Source organism: Bos javanicus, chromosome 2 (genome assembly GCF_032452875.1).
Source record: "Bos javanicus breed banteng chromosome 2, ARS-OSU_banteng_1.0, whole genome shotgun sequence".
In the NCBI taxonomy this organism is placed as follows: domain Eukaryota; kingdom Metazoa; phylum Chordata; class Mammalia; order Artiodactyla; family Bovidae; genus Bos; species Bos javanicus.
The window spans coordinates 120,934,632-120,952,316 of NC_083869.1; the positions used below are offsets into that span (position 1 = coordinate 120,934,632).

Consider the following 17,685-nt stretch of genomic DNA (forward strand, 5'->3'; position numbering starts at 1 on the left):
CCCTGGACACTCTTGCTTGCATCCATTTCTACATGTTGAGGATGAAACAAAGGAGGACTCAGGTCATGCTGGTACATTGAAGAGGCACAGTAACCAGCAGCCAGGAATAGTACAGCTCCTATTATGTGCTCCTGCTAGCTCTGCACTTTGTCTGTAAACATACTCTGGAGGGTTTGCAAAGTGCTTTCTCATCCCTTTTTTGTACTTCACCACAACTCGGGGCTTCCCTGGTGGCTCCCATGGTAAGGAATCTGCCTGCAGTGCAGGAGACCCAAGTTTGATCCCTGGGTAGGGAAGATCCCCTGAAGAAAGGAATGGCTACCCACTCCGGTACTCTTGCCTGGAAAATTCCATGGACAGAGGAGCCTGGCCGGCTGCACTCCATCAGGTCACAAAGAGTGGGACATTACTGAGCGACTTTCACGACTTTCAGATCAGATCAGTCGCTCAGTCGTGTCCGACTCTTTGTGACCCTATGAATCGCAGCACACCAGGCCTCCCTGTCCATCACCAACTCGCCGAGTTCGCTGAGACTCACGTCCATCAAGTCAGTGATGCCATCCAGCCATCTCATCCTCTGTTGTCCCCTTCTCCTCTTGCCCCCAATCCCTCCCAGCATCAGAGTCTTTTCCAATGAGTCAACTCTTCGCATGAGGTGGCCAAAGTACTGGAGTTTCAGCTTTAGCATCATTCCTTCCAAAGAAATCCCAGGGCTGATCTCCTTAGGGGACAAGAATTATTATCCTGGATTTTCTGAGAAAAGAGACCGTCTCCAACCACACCCCACAAGTAAAGTGGCTTGTTCAGTGTGGGGCACAGAAGGATCCTGGGCCGGGGCAGCAGGAAATGTGATTTACCTGCGGTCATGCAGCAGGTCGAGGTCAGTCCCCAATTCTCTAGGTAGCTCTCTTTCATCACTCACCGTGGCATTTCCCCACCCTATAGAAAGAAGTGGATTCCCAGCCTTCACCCAGGGGCTTTCCTGTCATGTGCCCACCCGTCAGGACAACCAAGCACCAGGCCCCCATCTCACTCCCTAGCCAGGACGATCGCAGCTCCTCTGAGCCTGTTTCCATCTGTAAAATGGGCATCCCTGGAATGGGGTGGGCTGGAGGAGTCGGTGGCCGGGAGCTGGCCGGCATCCGGGGCCGGCGCAGGTGGGTGGGGCCAGCGCTGTGAATCAGCCGGGCGGGCTTTGGAGGGGTTGTCCAGCCGGTCGGACCGGCCCAGGATGTAAATGAGGCGCTAGGGCTCTCCCGGGGCCGGGTCGCCCGGGGAGTGACGGGAAGGGAGGCCGGCCGGGCGCCGGGAGCTCGGGGCTCCCGGCGGGAAGTGGGCGCGGCGCGGGCTCTGCAGGGCGCGCGGCGGCTGCGGCCCGGGATGGAGCCCCGCTGAAGCCGCCGCGGAGACGCGGCGCCGGAGCCAAGATGTGTCTCCGCCTGGGTGAGCGCCGAGGGTGGGGGTAGGGGTAGGGATCGGGGGGCGGCTCGGGAGGCCCGACGCCGCCCCAAGTCCTCCCGCAGGGGCGGAGCACTGTAGTGGGTGCCCGGAAACCCCCGCGGTCCAGGCCACCTTCTCTGCTGGTCACTTTCTGCTCTGGGCCTCAGTTTCCCCGCACTGAGCCGGCGAGAGGCGGGCTGCTGGTATCTTCCCGAGGTGGAGTCGCACCTTGCCCGCTTGCACTTTCCTTTCTTGCGGAGGAGGGACCCCTTCCCCCAGTGGGAGGAAAGCAGCGCCCGCTCCCCAGAAGCCAGAGCGGAGGGAGGGGTATCCAGAGCCCAGGGAGTTCTGAGCCTGAGGCTGCCTGCCCTTGGCTCCCTTAGCTTCGCAAAGGGCTCCGGTTTCCCTACCCTCTGCTCCCCAGATCCATACAGAGGAATGAGACAGACGGGTCCCCTCCCCTCACTCCCTGGACACAGTGATGCTGTTCGCCGTCACAGGACAGATCTGGGGAATCCCTACTCTCTAACCGAGAGAACTTTCGAGCCTCGGTTTCCTCATCTGTAAAGTGCTGAGGGTAGCAACCCCTCCTAGGACCTTCCTGAGCAGGACTGCCCCGAGACTCTGTCCAGTGCTCCAAGCACAGCCCCATGCTGGCACTGTACCTCCGATTTGACCAAGTCTTGGTCCTGGGATGCTGTTGCTCATGAGCCCAGTTGGTGTGTCTGGGTGGCCAGGGAGGTGGGTGGACCGAGTGAAGTGGGTCAGGCTCCTGGGACAAGGCTGCCATGCCCCTTCCTGTTTGACCAGCACTTAATCTTCATGACGCCATCCAGTCCCGCGGTGGCTGTCCCGCCCTTCGTCTGCCCTCTCCTCCTAGATCTGGTATAGTTCCAGAGCATCCTGCAGGCTGCAGGGGTCTCAGAAACCGGCTAGGCCAACCCCTTCCCATTCTACCTCTGGGGAAAGAAACTGGGGCCCAGAAAGGAGAGAGGCTGGTGGGGGGTCAAAGAGGGGCTGTGACTGAGGAGCTCCAGCCCTCCCTGCTCCCTGGGGGCCTCCTCTTGGCATAGGGCCCCCAAGAACATCCAATCCAGGGATTCCTTCCTTCCTACCTCACACTCCCTTTTTTCCTTTCTTTCTGCAAAACCCCCATATATGAAATATGACCCAATCCGCCCTTCTGCCACCGATGGGGACATCGAGATCTGGAAAGGGACTCAGAGGCTCCACAAGGAGCAGCTAAAGGAAGAAGGGGGGGCTTGTTTAGTTCTAGGGGCCAGGCCAGTCTTTCGGTCTCACAGAGCTGGCTAGAGTGAAGGGGCTGGTGGGTCCAGGGGCCATCATATGCAGAGCCAGGCACCACAGGGCACATTCCAGCTATCTGGAACAGCTGCGAGGAGGACTCCCTGGTCCTGGGGGGTGTGCAGATGGGAGCTGAGCAGCCACCTGTGGGCGCTCAGATAGGATTTGCATACGACATTCTTTTGACCCCAGCCTCCCTACCTTGCTGTGTCCCTGCCCAGTGCCCTTGCACCCAGGGTATGCCCTCCTTTCCCGTCTATCTTCTCATGGGGACCCTCTTTCCCCACTGGGAAGCAAGGGTTATTCTTCCCATTTTGTAGATGGGGAAATGGAGACTCAGAAGCTTGAGTTTCTTACCCTGAGTCTGTTCAGCAGTTGTGAGCTGAGTCCCTACTATGTGCCAGGTCCTATCCACCAAACTGAGTCCTGCATAGTACCTGATCCCTGACCAGTGAACTGGGGGCTCCCTGGCGTTTAGACCAGTGACCATCAAGCTCTCTATGGTGCCTCAGGGCCTGGCATGGAACAGGCATTCAGTGAACACTGATGTAACAAATGTATGGATGAAAAAAATCAGGGGATGCAAAGCTTAGAGGATTATGGGTCTAGAGCTAGAGACCTGGGTTCAAATCCTGACTGTGCCACTCATGACCCTGAACACTAACAAAGACTATTACCCCTTATTATTAAGTACCACCTGTATGCTTTTCCAACCTTAGAGATCCAAGGATTCCCATGAAAGTAATGTGAACCCCTTTCCCTGATAAGGAAACTGAGACTCAGAGAAGACTGGCCCCGAATCATCCAGAAATAGATTTAGAACCTAATGTCCATCACTCCTGCCAGGGCCTCAGTTTCCTCCTCTGCCCAACGGAATGAGTCCCACCCATGGCCCTGATGTGGCTGTCCCTCCCAGGTGGCCTGAGCGTGGGTGACTTCCGGAAGGTACTGATGAAGACCGGGCTGGTGCTGGTCGTGCTGGGCCACGTGAGCTTCATCGCAGCCGCTCTCCTCCACGGCACCGTGCTGCGCTACGTGGCTGCCCCCAATGACGCTGTGGCTCTGCAGTACTGCGTGGTCGACATCCTTTCTGTCACTTCTGCCATCGTGGTATGGCCAGGCTGGGAGGATGACTGGCAGGAGGGGGCTGGCAGGGGCTAGCAGGGTCTTTGATGAGTCCCCACCCACAGCCTGGAGTGTGCAGGCAGAGAGCCCTGAGCACTCACCCCTATTCCACCACTACCAACCAGACCAGTCACTCAAGCTCTCTTTGCCTTAGCTTCCTCATCTATAAAATGGGGATGGTAACACTGTCCATCTGAGAGGGTCCTGATGAGTACTGAAGGCGATCATCCACATAAAGTGCTGAGCACAGTGCCTGGTACATAGTTAGCACTCACTACTGCGAGCAAGGATTATTACTGCAATAGGGAAATAGTCAAGGCACTGTTGGACAGAGGGAAGGAGCATCAGCTCAGCTTGGGAGTATTCACAGAGGTGGAGGCCCCCGAGGTGGGTCTTAATGGATGAATAGGAATTCAAAGATGATATGCTACAGTTACCATAACCCAGATAGGAAGCCTGCTGGGGCCAGCAGGTAGGAAAGGAAACTGGGATGGCATTTCAAGTATAGAGGATGGCAGATGCAAAGGTGTAGAGGTGGGAATGGATATGGTCTCCTCTGGAGACACTGAAAAAGCCAATTTGGCAGGAGCTTTAGCATTAGGCCCGGACTATCATAAAATGGGCTTCCCTGGTGGCTCAGACAGTAAATCTGCCTGCAATGCAGGAGACCTGAGTTTGATCCCTGGATTGGGAAAATACCCTGAAGAAGAGAATAGCTACCCACTCCTTCATAATGAAGTGAAAATGAAAGTGTTAGTCTCGCTCAGTAGTGGCCGACTCTTTGTGACCCTGTGGATTGTAGCCTGACAGGCCTTCTGTCCATGGGATTCTCCAGGCAAGCATTATGGAGTGGGTTGCCATTCCCTTCTCCAGGGGATCTTCCCGACCCAGGGATTGAACCCAGGTCTCCGGAACTGCAGACAGATTCTGCAGGCATAGCCATCAGGGAAGCCCCGGACTATAATACGGGCTCAATAAATAGAAGCCGTGGTTATGACCGGATGTCAGTACCTGGTTGATGAATATAAGAATGAAGGGGTCTGGTATTCTCAAGTTCACAAAACCCTTTCCCAGCTGTCAGCAGCCTTTGGGGAACATTGTCACATCAGTGTCCGAGTTCCATCCCTGCCACCTCCTGGCTGAGGGACTTCTTTCTCCCTCTAAGCCTGCTCCCTCCCCTGCAAAGTGATGCTTAGATAGCTTGCTGCCCCAAGCCTTGGATAAGTGAGGATCAGAAGCCCCAGCAAGTAGAAGAGCCTCTGTCAGTGGGATAGAGCTAGGCCGTGCAGATACGTGTAGTGTGTTATTGTACTTTGTTCCTCTGACCAGCCTTGTGAGAAAGGCAGTGAGCCCAGGGTTGAAGGTCCACCAGAGATGGGCTCTGGGGTGGACCACTTCAGCTGTGCTCTTATTTCCTCAAGTAATCCCCACAGCTCCCTGCAACACGGGGCCGCTCTTATCCTCACTTTACAGATGAGGAAACTGAGACTCAGGGATTCACTCAACCTCCTGCTGATACAAAGAAGCCACCCTAGATGTGAAACAATGTGACCTACACCAAAGTCAGTGTCATTCTGACTGTCAAATGAGCTCATTCTGCTGAGCAGACTTAGTTTGCCCAGAGAGTCTGAGGCACTTTCTTGTGTCTGCACAGCAAATTATAGGCATTACTGGGCCCTCCAGAGTCTAAGCTGCCTCCTGTGGGTCCAGCCCAGGCCTGATAAAGTGAGGGGACTGAAGGAAGGAGTCTGGCTGAGTGGAACCCAAAAGATCCAGAAGGCAGCTGGTGGGCTTAATAGTGGAGTCGCCCCACCTATTGGGACCAGGGCTGTTTAGGGAGGCCTGCAGGAGGAAGAACCCAAGCAGGTGAAGAGGAGCCGGAAGGGTGTTCCTGAGAAGGCGCTGTGTAGCTGGCATCAAGGCCAGGCCCTGCGTGGGTGTCCACATCCAGGGTGATGAGGGAAGAGCCTGGCCCAGGGTGGAGTTGAGAAACTGGTGGGACAGGGCCAGGTCACTGAGAGCCTGGGAGAGTTTAACATATTCTTGCTGCCACTAAGTTGCTTCAGTAGTGTCTGACTCTAGTGACCCCATGGACTGTAGCCCACCAGGCTCCTCCGTCCATGGGATTTTCCAGGCAAGAGTACTGGAGTGGGTTGCCATTGCCTTCTCCTAGGGATTTGGAATTCTACTCCATAAAGTGTCCTGCTGCTGCTGCTGCGTTGCTTCAGTCATGTCCGACTCTGTGCGACCCCATAGATGGCAGCCCACCAGGCTCCGCCGTCCCTGGGATTCTCCAGGCAAGAACACTGGAGTGGGTTGCCATTTCCTTCTCCAATGCGTGAAAGTGAAGTCGCTCAGTCGTGTCTGACTCTAGTGACCCCATGGACTGCAGCCTACCAGGCTCCTCAGTCCATGGGATTCTCCAGGCAAAAGTACTAGCCTATTTTAAAATAACAATGTTGTTTTTTTACTTCCTTGCCAGTCAAGTTACTTAGTTTCTTCCAAAACCTTTTCCACTCCAGGGAGACATGTCATGTATATCCTGTGACGTGCCTCTATGACCCTTGAGATACAGAGGTTTGAGAAATATAGCTGTAGGCAGTGGGGAGTCAGGGAAGGTTGTAGGCAGGGGGTGACAGTGTTTTAGAAGCGTCACTTCGGGGCTGGACCATGAAGAGACAGCGCCCCTAAACAGATGGAGGAAGTGAGATCAAAGCTAAGCAGGGGGTAGGGGTTTGAAGGGCTAGAGTTGGCGATGATGGACTCTTTACTGGAGAGCGGCCGGCCCCCCTGCCCATTCTCCCCCAGGAGGGGAGGGGGCAGAGCTGACTTGAGTCTCCCCCACAGGTCATCACCTCAGGCATTTCAGTCATCGTGTTGTCACGCTACCTCCCCAGCATCCCCCTGGTACGTGGTACCTCCTGGGACGGGTCTGTGGGGGTTGGGACAGCAGCTACCGCCAAGGGTCTGGCCTGCTTGGAGGGCGTAACCCCACGGGGGCTAGAGCTGCCCAGGGGGCCAGGCCTGATGTCCAATGACCAGTGGTCTTCTCCATCTAGCGCTGGACAGTGTTTAGCTCGAGTGTGGCCTGTGCCCTTCTCTCTCTGACCTGTGCTCTCGGCCTCTTGGCTTCGATCGCCATGACCTTTGCCACCCAGGGCCGGGCACTGCTGGCCGCCTGCACTTTTGGGGGCCCCGAACGCCTGGCACTGGCACCTGACTGTCCCTTCGACCCTACACGCATTTACGTAAGTGCTTAGGCCTGGGCTGGGGGAAGGGAGGGGGGCAACCAGGGGCTCATCAGAGGTGGGAAGGGTTCTTGGAGTCCTGCCCTTCACTCCCCAACCCCAGGTGACCATCTCTGCCCCTTTCCCCACCCTGCAGAGCTCCAGCCTGTGTCTCTGGGGCATCTCGTTACTGTTCTGTGTGGCAGAGAGTGTGTTTGCTGTCCGCAGCGCCCAGCTCGCCTACCAGGTGCTGGAACTGAGGCCCTGGTTGGGGAAAAGCAGCCATCGCATGGTAAGGCATGCTATCCAGCACCCTCCCCTCCAGCCCTAAAAACTCCCCCATATCCCCTGGGAGCCCCTGCTGGGGGGCTTAGGCTGATCTGCCCCCACCCCTCTGTAAAGGGCCCCCACCTTGAAAACTGGGGCAACAGTCTTCTCCCCCAGGACAAAAGGGAGAACACAGAGGCTCAGAGAACTCAGCTCTCCCAGGTAAGTCACACAGCTGACACTTGGCTCTCCTGAGCCCCAGGATGAGTCTTGAGCAGGGGGAGAGGTGTGTGGACAGGAACTGGGCGCACTGCAGGCATATGGCCTCGCTCTTGCATAGTAGAGAGTAATGGTATCCTTTCACCCCAAAGATCCTCTCAGGCCTCCCCTCCTCCCACTTCCTGGATGTCCTGACATCCAAACCCAGCCCCAAACCCAGCCTGGCAGCCTCTGGTGTCTCCACAGATGCAGGAGAGTCCAGAGCCCGTGGAGGACCCTGACCTGCCAAGCCGCACTAGCTCCGGGCCCATGACTCTCTGACAGCTGATGCCTCATCCAGGCCCCGTTGGCCACTGTGGCCCTGCAACCAAGTCCACACTGCGATCAGGCCAGTATTCCTGGAACCAGCCAAGAGGGCTCAATGGCCACTACTCCAGGACCCGGGTGAGGTTTTCACCCCTCTCCTCCGGCCACCCAGCCCGCTGCACTGAAAGGAGACTTTATTCTGAAGTCATTAAAAAGAACAGAGATGCTCCACGTGGGCGCATGCAGCGGGGGAGGGGTGCGGCCAGGGGGGTCTGTTCTTCTTTTCCATACAGGACGCTTTGGGGTTGGGGTGGGGGGGTTTCCAATTGTGTCTGCCTGTCTGTCTGTAGGTCTGTGTGTGTATCTGAGAGATACAAAGAGGGGTCCATGGGTCTGTGTTCATCAGAATGCCAAAACGTAGGCGTAGGATCCTGAGCCTCACAGCTTGGGGGCCGGAAACAGGAGGTTTCCCTCTTGCATCAGGGCCTCCAGGCCAGCAAGGGCAGGAGCAGGCGGAGTTAAGGCCCTCCTGCCAGGAAGGATGGCTCAAAGATGGTTTCTCCTCAAGCCTCTAGGCCTCTGGAATCCTTCTCTCCCCTCCAAATAAAAAGACAAGCTCCTTACCTGGGTGCGATTCCCAGCTCCACCAAGGCTGAGATCTACAAGGGTCGGGGTGGAGGTGGGGGAGCCTGCCCCATGGCTGGGGGGTGGGGGATACAGGGGAGGGGAGAGTGGCTTAAGTCCTGATATCTAGGTAAGGGAAGGCTGACTCTGAGGGGCAGACCAGGCCAGAACCCTTGTCTCGATCATTGCGGAAGGCTGATATTGCCTCTTGGATGGATAGGGTGGTGGGTTGGGGCGAGGGTGCTAACCACTTGCTGGCTTGGGCCTCGGGGGGACAGCAGGGTTCCATTCCCCATAGGCCCCCCACCAGAGTGCAGACCCTGGGGGTGGCCATCTGCCCCCCAGCCTGGATAGACACAAGGGCGAGGAAGCTGAGAGCCGGGAGAGGGTCAGTGAAGGCAGGGAGGGGAAACCTGGCTCCTCTCGCTCAGAACTGGGAGGCGCTGCTGGGGTCGCACTGCAGCAGACGCACGATGGACGGGTCGCTTTTGGCCCCGCGGATGAACTCCTCCAGGGACAGCTTGCCTGCGGGGCGAGGCGGGGAGCAATGAAGGGGGGAGAAGGCAACAGCAGCTAGGGGTGGCCGAGCAGAGCTGCGGCATAGGAAGTGGGAGTGGTGCCCGCCGCGCCCGCCCCTGCCTCCTCACCGTCGTTGTTTGTGTCCATTTGGCGGAAGATTTTCTCGGTCCTTTTTTCCGGGGTCGACTCGTCCTCCGGCATCTTCATCACGGACGAAACCATCTTGTAAATGGCCTGGGGGGCGGGTGGGGAAGGCAAAGCGTAAGGGGAGCCTGCCTGAGCTCTCCACCCCCAACTATGTCCAAAAACGCCCGCAGGTGCGCTGACGATCACCGCTCCCAACGAGGTGAGGCGGGGAGGGACCGGCGGAGGCGTGGGGAGCTGGGGGGTTCTGGAAGGAGTGACCGGGAAGGCTTCCCGGAAGAGGGGGCTATGGGAGCGGTCGGTCCCTGACCAAGTTCCTCTGGAGCGTTCGGTGGGAAACGAATTGCTGGCAGAGGAATTTTCATGCACAAAGGCCTCGCAGAGGGCAGCTCTGAGTGGGCACAGCTGGCTGAAAGCAGGGGGTCAGGAGAGATGTTGGAGGACATCGGGGCCCAGATGGCGAAGGGTCCGGGACTCCCAGCTAAGGAGTTTGTGCCAGACGCCGAAGGTTCCCAGTTAAGCACCAGGTTAGAAGAGCCGCTTCTCAGAAACTTCGGGGCTCCGGGTGGCCCACCCTCGATGGTCGACAGGGAGCGCTGGGCAGGAGCGGGTGGCACTGGACTGCGATGCGACTGTGGCTGGCAGGGGGCGCAGGGCCGCCCGAAGGGCTGGAGGGCGGGAGGCGACTAGGTCCTCAGGGGGCGGGGCATGTTATGCAAATAAACGCACGGACCATCAGTCGGGGGCGGGGACAGCCTGGGCTGTGGCTGGGCGGAGGACCGCAGCCGCCAGGTACAGGAGCTACGGAGGCGACTCGAAGGAGGGGTTTTGCGCTAAATGTACACAGAGCACGTAGGACTTGGCCTGTGGGCTGGGTCCCGCAGTCCCGGAGCTCAGGGACCCAGATTGGTCGCCTCAGCATGCCAGCTTTTTGCTACTGACACCTCCTCCGAGAAGCCTTCCTTCTTCTCCCAGACCATAAACTTCCCTAGCTTCAGATCCAGCTTTGGTCTCCGCAGTGGTCTCTTCTGGCTTCTCTCGGGTCTGTTCCCAGGGCCACCTCTGAAAACTCTTTCCAAACACAGATCTCCACTGCCACGTCCCCAGCCCAGGGCCGCCCCCACGTTCCCGTGATACACAGGCCTCCCTCCAGGCCTGCCGTGCACCCAGCTCCTTCTGGATGCTGCCCCACGCTCCTTCTGCTGCCTCCCACTCCTCCTTGGGACTCAGCTTACATGGTGCTTTCTTAGGGAGGCCTTCTCTGATGCATGCTGGGTCAGGGCCCATATGCTGCCCTAGCGCCTCCATTGGGGACCCCTCTCCAGAAGTACTTCTTTGCCTTTGCTCCTTACCCCCAGCATACAGATAAGAACAAAGTACCCAGACCTGCAGAATTTAGCAGGATGCCTGGCATCTGGCAGGGACTCCCCTCTTTAAAAGCCACTGGCACTTCCCACTGCCCTGTTACCAAGTCCAAACATTAGTCCCTTGGCATTCAAGGCACTTCACACTCTGGTCCCTGCTCTCCACCATCAGGCTTCCCCTAGTAGATGATTTTGCCATATCCAGATACCCCTCCACCTTTCAGGTTTTATAGCCTCTGCCTGGAACAATAATACTAGCTACCATTTACAGACACCCACTATGTGCAAGGTACTTTTACATACTTTATTCTCACCCTTGCAATAGCCCTGAAAAGCAGGTACTGAGATCCCCATTTTCCAGAAAAGAAATTGAGACTCAGAAAGGAAACTGATGGCAGAGACCAGATTAGAACCCTCTCCCTCTTAGTCATTGGATAGATGATTTTGGAGTGCTAACGACCCCTCAAAACAGGGTCTTTGAAGTAAGGTTGACCAGGAATAGCATCTTGGTTCCACTAATCACTTGCTCTGTAGCCTTGAACAAGTATATAACCTCAGTTTCCTCATCTGTAAAACAGGGAGTAATCATATCTCCCTCATTTGTACCATCCAGAGTATTAAATGAGATAATGTACGTAGTTGGCTGCAGTCAGTGGTCAGTAAACAGCAGCTTATACTATAATCATTACTCACTCACCACATCCTCAGGTCTTCCCTGCCCTTTACTTCCCTGGACTCTCAAATCACCTTTGTACCCCTGTCACTGAGCTGGTCAGTGTGGCCTGCACAGTTGTCTCTCCCAGCAGAATGGGAGCTCCAAGAGACTGAGGCAAGATCTCTTCCCTTCTAGTATGCCCACCACCTGGCTCAGGGCTGGGTCCTGAGAAGGACCGAGTGAGTGACTTAGAGAGTGACTGCTCCCCTGTGACTGGCCTTCTCCTGGGCTTCCTAATTAATTGTCTGGAATTACTGCTCATTTATTGTTTCACTGGAGCCAACTTGTAATTAATCAGTCACTAGGGTTTGCAGAGTTCTGTCTGCACTGGCTGTCTGGGTCCCCTGGGCTGCTGTAAAAAAAAACCAGGGTCTGTCTAAATAGCAGAGGCCAGTCTGGAAGGGATCCTGAGGATGTCCAGAGAATGGTGCTGGCTTGACCAATGCCCTGGGCTTGGAGCTTCCAGCAAGGCTGAGATTTACCAGTGTACACCAGTGCAACCACACTATGTGGTAAAACATGGACATTCATGTGGATTGGCTGGTATTGACCTGCTGCCCAATCCCTGAGAGATTGTCCACCACCCTGGCTACCCCAACCCTTCCACCAGGACCCTGAGAACTCCCCACTATCCATCAACTAGTGAGTTATTGCCTGGCCCAGGGGAGTTACTGACACTCATTAAGCCTTTTCCCTAGTAATAGACATAGGGAAGACACCACATCCCAAGGTAGCCCATCCTATTCTAGCTGGAGAGAGCAGACCCAGAAGCCAAAGTCAAAAGTCCAATAGAGACTGGATGAACTGGGAGGGGGGCAGTCAGCAGTGCTGAGGGACCAGAAGGGAAGGGATTCAGAGAGACAGAAGGAAAAGGAACAAGAGCGTGTACAAAGTAGCACATTCTGAGGATGTTGGAAAGGCCATTCCAGCTGGAGTGGAGAATGTGCAGAAGAGAAAACAACAACTGACAATTACTAACGTTTACCGAGAGCCAGATATCTGCCAGGCCCTCTGCTAGCTTTCCCATCTTGCTTTATACCCACAATAGCCTGGGGAGTAGGGGTTAACACCCTCATTTTACAGGTGAAGAAACAGAGGCTCAGGAAAAAAGTGAACAAGGAATTGACTAGGTAAAATAGAACCAGATCTCTGATGGACCTCAACGTGCTGAGGAGATGGGCACCCTAGAAGATTTTTGACATAAAGCTAACATGCTATACTTAAATTTGTACTAAGAAAGGACATTCCTAACAGGTCCTTAAGTCACCCTGTGAGATATGCCTCACCATCCCCATTTTACAGATGAGCTATGTAAGAGTTGAAGCCAACTCCAGAATTGGAAGTCAGACTCCTTTAAAGAGGCAGCTCTGAGTGTTGGCCAACTTGAACCTGACTCCACTTATGTGCTGTGTGACGTTAGGCAAGCCACTTCACCTCTCTGAGCCTCATGGGGTTGTTGTAAGGATGTACTGAGCTTATGGGTGTAAGGATTTCACTCAGTACTAGGCTCTTAGTGGGCTCTCAATCAATTAGTTGGAAGATGGCTGGGGATCCAGATGGAATGTGGGCGACAGAGCCAGGTGGCCCATTCACAGTCTGTGTGATCTCAAGCAAATGTCTTTACCTCTCTGAGCATCTGTTTCCTCCTGAGTAAGTTGGGATCAATGAAACACAACTGGCCTGTACTCTGCAGAAATGTCAAGTCTTGAAAGACAAAGGAAGGCTGAGGAACTGTTACAGATTAAAGTGGCCTAAAGAGATGGGATGACTAAATGCAATGTGTGATCTTGGGGCAGAGGAAAAAAATGCTATAAAGAACATTATTGAGATAGCTGGCAGAATTCAATGTGGTCTGTAAGTTAGATAATAACATTGTTTCTATGTTAAACGTCCTGACTTTTGATAATCATATTATGGGTTATATAAGAGAATGTCCTTGTTCTTAGGAAATCTATCCTGATGTATTCAGGGGTAGAGGGTCATGTTTAGAACAACAGAACATCTCACACATACACACACACACACACACACATACACACACATAATGATAAAGCAAATGTGATAAAAATGTTCATTGGTGAAGTTGGGTAAGGGGTACATGGAAGTTTTCTCAACTTTTCTTTAAATCAGAAATTACTTCATATTAAAGACTTTTAAAAATAGGCTATAAGAAGAGCACCTACCACTCGCCTACCCACAAGGACTGTTGGGAGGGTAAAGAGGGCTGGCGGGTGCAAGCTGCTGGGACCTGCGCCTGGCATTCTGAGGGGTCCAGGGGCCCACCTGCACGATCTCCAGCATCTCCTCGCGGCTGATGTAGCCGTTGCCGTCCAAGTCGTACATGCTGAAGGCCCACATGAGCTTCTGCTCCAGGCGGCCCCGCGAGGTCACGCTCAGCGCAATGATGAACTCCCGGAAGTCGATGGTGCCGTCGCTGTTGGTGTCGAAGGTGCGGAAGACATGCTCCGCGAACTTGGAGGCGTCACCATAGGGGAAGAAGTTGGCATAGATCTTCTTGAACTCATCCACGTTGAGAATGCCAGTGGGGCAGTCCTTGAGGAAGCCCTTGTACCACTCCTGCAGCTCCAACTCGGAGAACTCTGTGTTCTCCCGCAGGTCCTGCAGCATCTCCGGCCGCAGCTTGCTGTTTTGCTTGCCCATGGCCACGAGCCAAGTCCCACCTGGGTCCCCCAGGGGGGTCAAAGGGCAAAGAGGAGAAGTCAGGCCCTCCTGGCCCTTTGACAACACTCCAAGAAAGTCCCAAGCCACCCCAGGCTCTCCTTTGACCCAGTGAGAGACAGAGGAGCTGGCCCAAGATCGCACAGCCTGCCAAGCACCCTGCCACTTTATCAGCCCCACACCATTTCCCCAGACCTTCTACTTCTGCAGGGAACAGACCTGGAGAGAGAGGAAGAGAAGGGGCTCACCTTTCTGAAGCCCTTCTCAGTGCCAGCTACCAAGCCTTCCCAGGAGAACACCACTTCACCCTCACACAAGTGAAGCCTAGCGATTAGCCCATTTTACAGATGAAAAGGTAGGCTCAAGAAAATGAGGTGAGCTGGATCAGGTCACACAGCCATGGAGACACAGTGCTAACTCCCAGAGTTTCCAGCCAGGTTCAAAAAGGCCCTCTGATCTTCCTCCCTGCTGCCCACTGCCCCCCTATGGCGTCATATACACCTGCTCACATAAAATACACCTGCAACCCAAACACTGACCTGTTCTCCCTCCCACACATGTGTGCTTGACAAGAGGCAGAACAAGATAGGTATTAGCCTGAGCTCCAGAGCCGGACCACGTGAGTTTGAATTCCAGCTCTGCTTCTTACCACCTATGTGACCTTGAGCAAGTTCCTTAAACTCTGCCTTGTCTGTGAAGTGGGAGTAATAGTACCTACCTCATTATTGTTGTGAGGATTAAATTAGTTAATACATATGAAGAACTTAGATACCTGCACATATAGTGCTACCTAAGTGTTAAATAAATAAAAGAGATTTACAGGTATCCAGATGCCAACAGTAAACAAATGAATACATACTGATGTCTATTAAGCCAAACAGCTCACCAAATCCACACACAGATTCCCCTGCCACTCACATGCCAGCACCCAGCACACACACACCCAGGGTCACCATGCCTCCACACACAGCAACATTCCCTCTGCTCCACAGCTCATACGTACTGACACAGCACCACACACACACAACTCCCATACCCTGTGCATCAAGACACACCAGCCCACGACCCCACATGTCTCATGAATGCATCATAAGCCAGCTCCCATGCCGACACCTCTCACATGGCCAGCTGCACGTGGGACCCTCAGACACCCTTGCCATCTTTCTTTACCCAGGGTGCCAGGTGCCAGGAGAGGGAGCTGCAACCCTTCTCAGACCTGTGAAGGTCCCCTCGTCCAGGGAGACCCCTAGCCATCAACCATCCCCCAACACTTAACCTTTCATCTAGTTCAGAAAGGCTCCCTCAGTGCAAGAGGTTAGACTGTGGAGGGCTAAGGGGAAGGTATTGGAGAGGAGGCAGCCAAGCGGTTCTGGGCAGGGATGCAGGGGTGTATGCAGGTGAATCTCGCCGCCCCCCCCAGCCTGGGGCTGTGAGATAGAGCAGAGGGGAGGGGGATTCCTTGTGTGTGCATGTGCACTTATGTATGAGCGTGTGTGAGTGCATGTGCTCATGCATGCATGTCTGTCCCTGGCTTCTGCATTGCATTTGTCTCCCTGCATGTTTCAATTCATATCTGTGCATGTGCATATATGTGCATGTGACTAGGTGTGCACCATCACAGTGTCAGGAGGATGTGCCTGTGTGGCCATTTGGAGGACCTCTGTGTGTCCTAAGCAGTGTGTCACACGCATGTTTCTGTAAGTTAGTGGCCCTCTTTTCTAAATCAGCCTTTCCTGCCCCAGGCTGTGGACCCACTGAACAAGTGTGTGGGAGGACACTGAGGAAATGCCAGGGGCCAGGGCGGCCGAGTGTGTCCCTTGGTCCCCTCCTCAAGGTCCAAGGAACTGGGTCATCTGGGCGGGGGCAGAGAGATGCGCTGGGCAGGAGAGATCTTCCAGTGCCCCCCTCCTCCCTGCCACCCTCAGAGTTGCCCCCCTCCCAGTTGGAAGACTTGGAAACGAGGGTGGCAGAAGGTTCTGCGGTCTCCGCGAAGACCCCCAGTCCCCAAAATGGGAAGGACCTAAGCTGAGTCTAAGAAACCCGCCTCGGAGACCCTCTCCAAACCTCTCCTCAGTTCTCGCCCTGGCCCTCGCCTCAATCCTTTCAGCTCTGGGAGAGCGCCGGGCGCGTGGCCCCTCCTAGAGGGGGCGTCCCGAGGCGGCCCAAACGCCGCTCCCAGGCTGGCCACTCGGCGGTCAGGACCCTGGAGAGCGCCGCGCGTTTTCCTGGGGCAGCCCCACTCCCTGGGTCCCCGAAGGGAAAATACCTGGGAGGTCCGGGAGCGGCAGGATTGGGGAGCCCAGGACGTGGCCCCCCCGCCTCCGGGATGCCCCCTCCTCGCACCCTCTAGCCCCGGCCGAGCGGCCCCCACTCACCCAGCGACACGGAGACACCGACTGCGCAGGGAAGGCGGCGCTGCTGCGGCGCGCGGCGGCAGAGGCGGCCTGAGGGGCGGGCGGGGGGCGGGGGGCGGGCCTGCGAGGGAGACGCCCCGCAGCGTTCGCCCCGGGCCCCTCCCCTGGGGGGGTCCCCGTTCCTCCCCTTTCCCTCCAGCCCTGTGAGCGCGGGCAGCATTGGTCTAGGCTCCGCCCCCGCCCTGCGGGGGAGAGGGAAGGGGGCGCCCTCTCGAGGCAGCACCCGGCCGGGGGACGAAGACAAGAGGTCTCCATCTCAGCATCCGGACTCAGGTAGCCTGAATAGGGTGGGGATTGCGGGGAATTGGGGTGGGGGGGCGGGCGGTCAGTGCCCAGAGACCTTTTTCTTAAGCCGAGAACAAGCCCCGACAGCCCCGCCCCTTGCCTTCCCTGTCCCTACCTGGCGTCCCTTCGAGGGCGGAATTTGGATCCTGGGCGGTTCGTTAGGCACTCTCCCTGCCCCTAATCCTCAACTGCAGAACTAACGGAGCTCTTCAGAGAAGGGGCAGCGCCCACTCCTCCAGTCTTTGAGGTCTGGGGTGGGGAGGGGGGAGCAGACACGCCCCCTACCTCACCTCTGCCTTAGAGAGCACCGCCCCCATTTCCTGCCTGCCACACCCGATCTCCTGCCCAGGACCCCATTCAGAATGAATCCCACCTCCTAACAACGACCTAAATTGCCCCTCCCATTTCCCCCCGACTCCAATCAAGAAATCCTCTCCCTCCCTCCCCAGCCAGTGCCTACACTGGATTACAGTAAGTGAAGGCTAGGGAGCGTCTCCAGCCTGGGGAATTCTGAGGTGTGTAGGCCCCCTGCCTGAAGACAGGAAAGCCCCTTTCCAGAGTCGCTAACCCTTATCAAAGCTTCTCCTGCCAAAACGGTGGCTGCATCCTCCTTCCCCCAGCCTGAGCAACAGTCCAACATCTTGGGCTCAAATTTTGCTTTTTCAGTATTTCCGGGGAAGGGGTGGTGATCCTTATTGTCCCACTTAACAGATGAGAAAACTGAGGTTCACAGAGGTTAAATGATATTTTCCAGTGTCTGACAGCGAACGAGTGGGCTTGGACTTGAATCCATGTGCCCTCATCCATTCATTGCACCAATATTTATCAAGCATTAGTTCTATGCCGAGCACTGTTCTAGGCAGTGGGGTCACAGGAGGGGACGGTAAGGCATGGATATAATATACAAGTCAATTCTATAGTGTATTAGATAAATGTTTTGGGGAAAGTTGAGATCAGTGTGTAGAGGTTGGGATAGTGGCAATGCAAGGACTTTAGGTGAGATGGGAAACTTGGGGTTTTGAGCAGATTGAGAGGGTTTGAGCTTACTCAGG

The 17,685-nt window shown here is 55.5% G+C and overlaps 2 protein-coding genes across 2 annotated transcripts; one reads left to right on the forward strand and one right to left on the reverse strand.

Moving 5' to 3' along the window:
* The first annotated feature begins 1,309 nt into the window (after nucleotides 1–1,309).
* On the forward strand, nucleotides 1,310–8,512 carry TMEM54 (transmembrane protein 54). Its single transcript, XM_061389068.1, has 6 exons — nucleotides 1,310–1,443; nucleotides 3,662–3,855; nucleotides 6,718–6,777; nucleotides 6,930–7,118; nucleotides 7,255–7,389; nucleotides 7,830–8,512. The coding sequence occupies exons 1-6, from the start codon at nucleotides 1,428–1,430 to the stop codon at nucleotides 7,902–7,904; spliced, it is 669 nt and encodes a 222-aa protein (XP_061245052.1). The 5' UTR covers nucleotides 1,310–1,427; the 3' UTR covers nucleotides 7,905–8,512.
* Nucleotides 8,067–16,478, reverse strand: HPCA (hippocalcin). The gene is made up of 4 exons (XM_061389081.1): nucleotides 16,310–16,478; nucleotides 13,539–13,936; nucleotides 9,161–9,266; nucleotides 8,067–9,038 (listed from the first exon to the last, which is right to left on the reverse strand). The coding sequence occupies exons 2-4, from the start codon at nucleotides 13,914–13,916 to the stop codon at nucleotides 8,941–8,943; spliced, it is 582 nt and encodes a 193-aa protein (XP_061245065.1). The 5' UTR covers nucleotides 13,917–13,936; nucleotides 16,310–16,478; the 3' UTR covers nucleotides 8,067–8,940.
* Nucleotides 16,479–17,685: the final 1,207 nt, after the last annotated feature.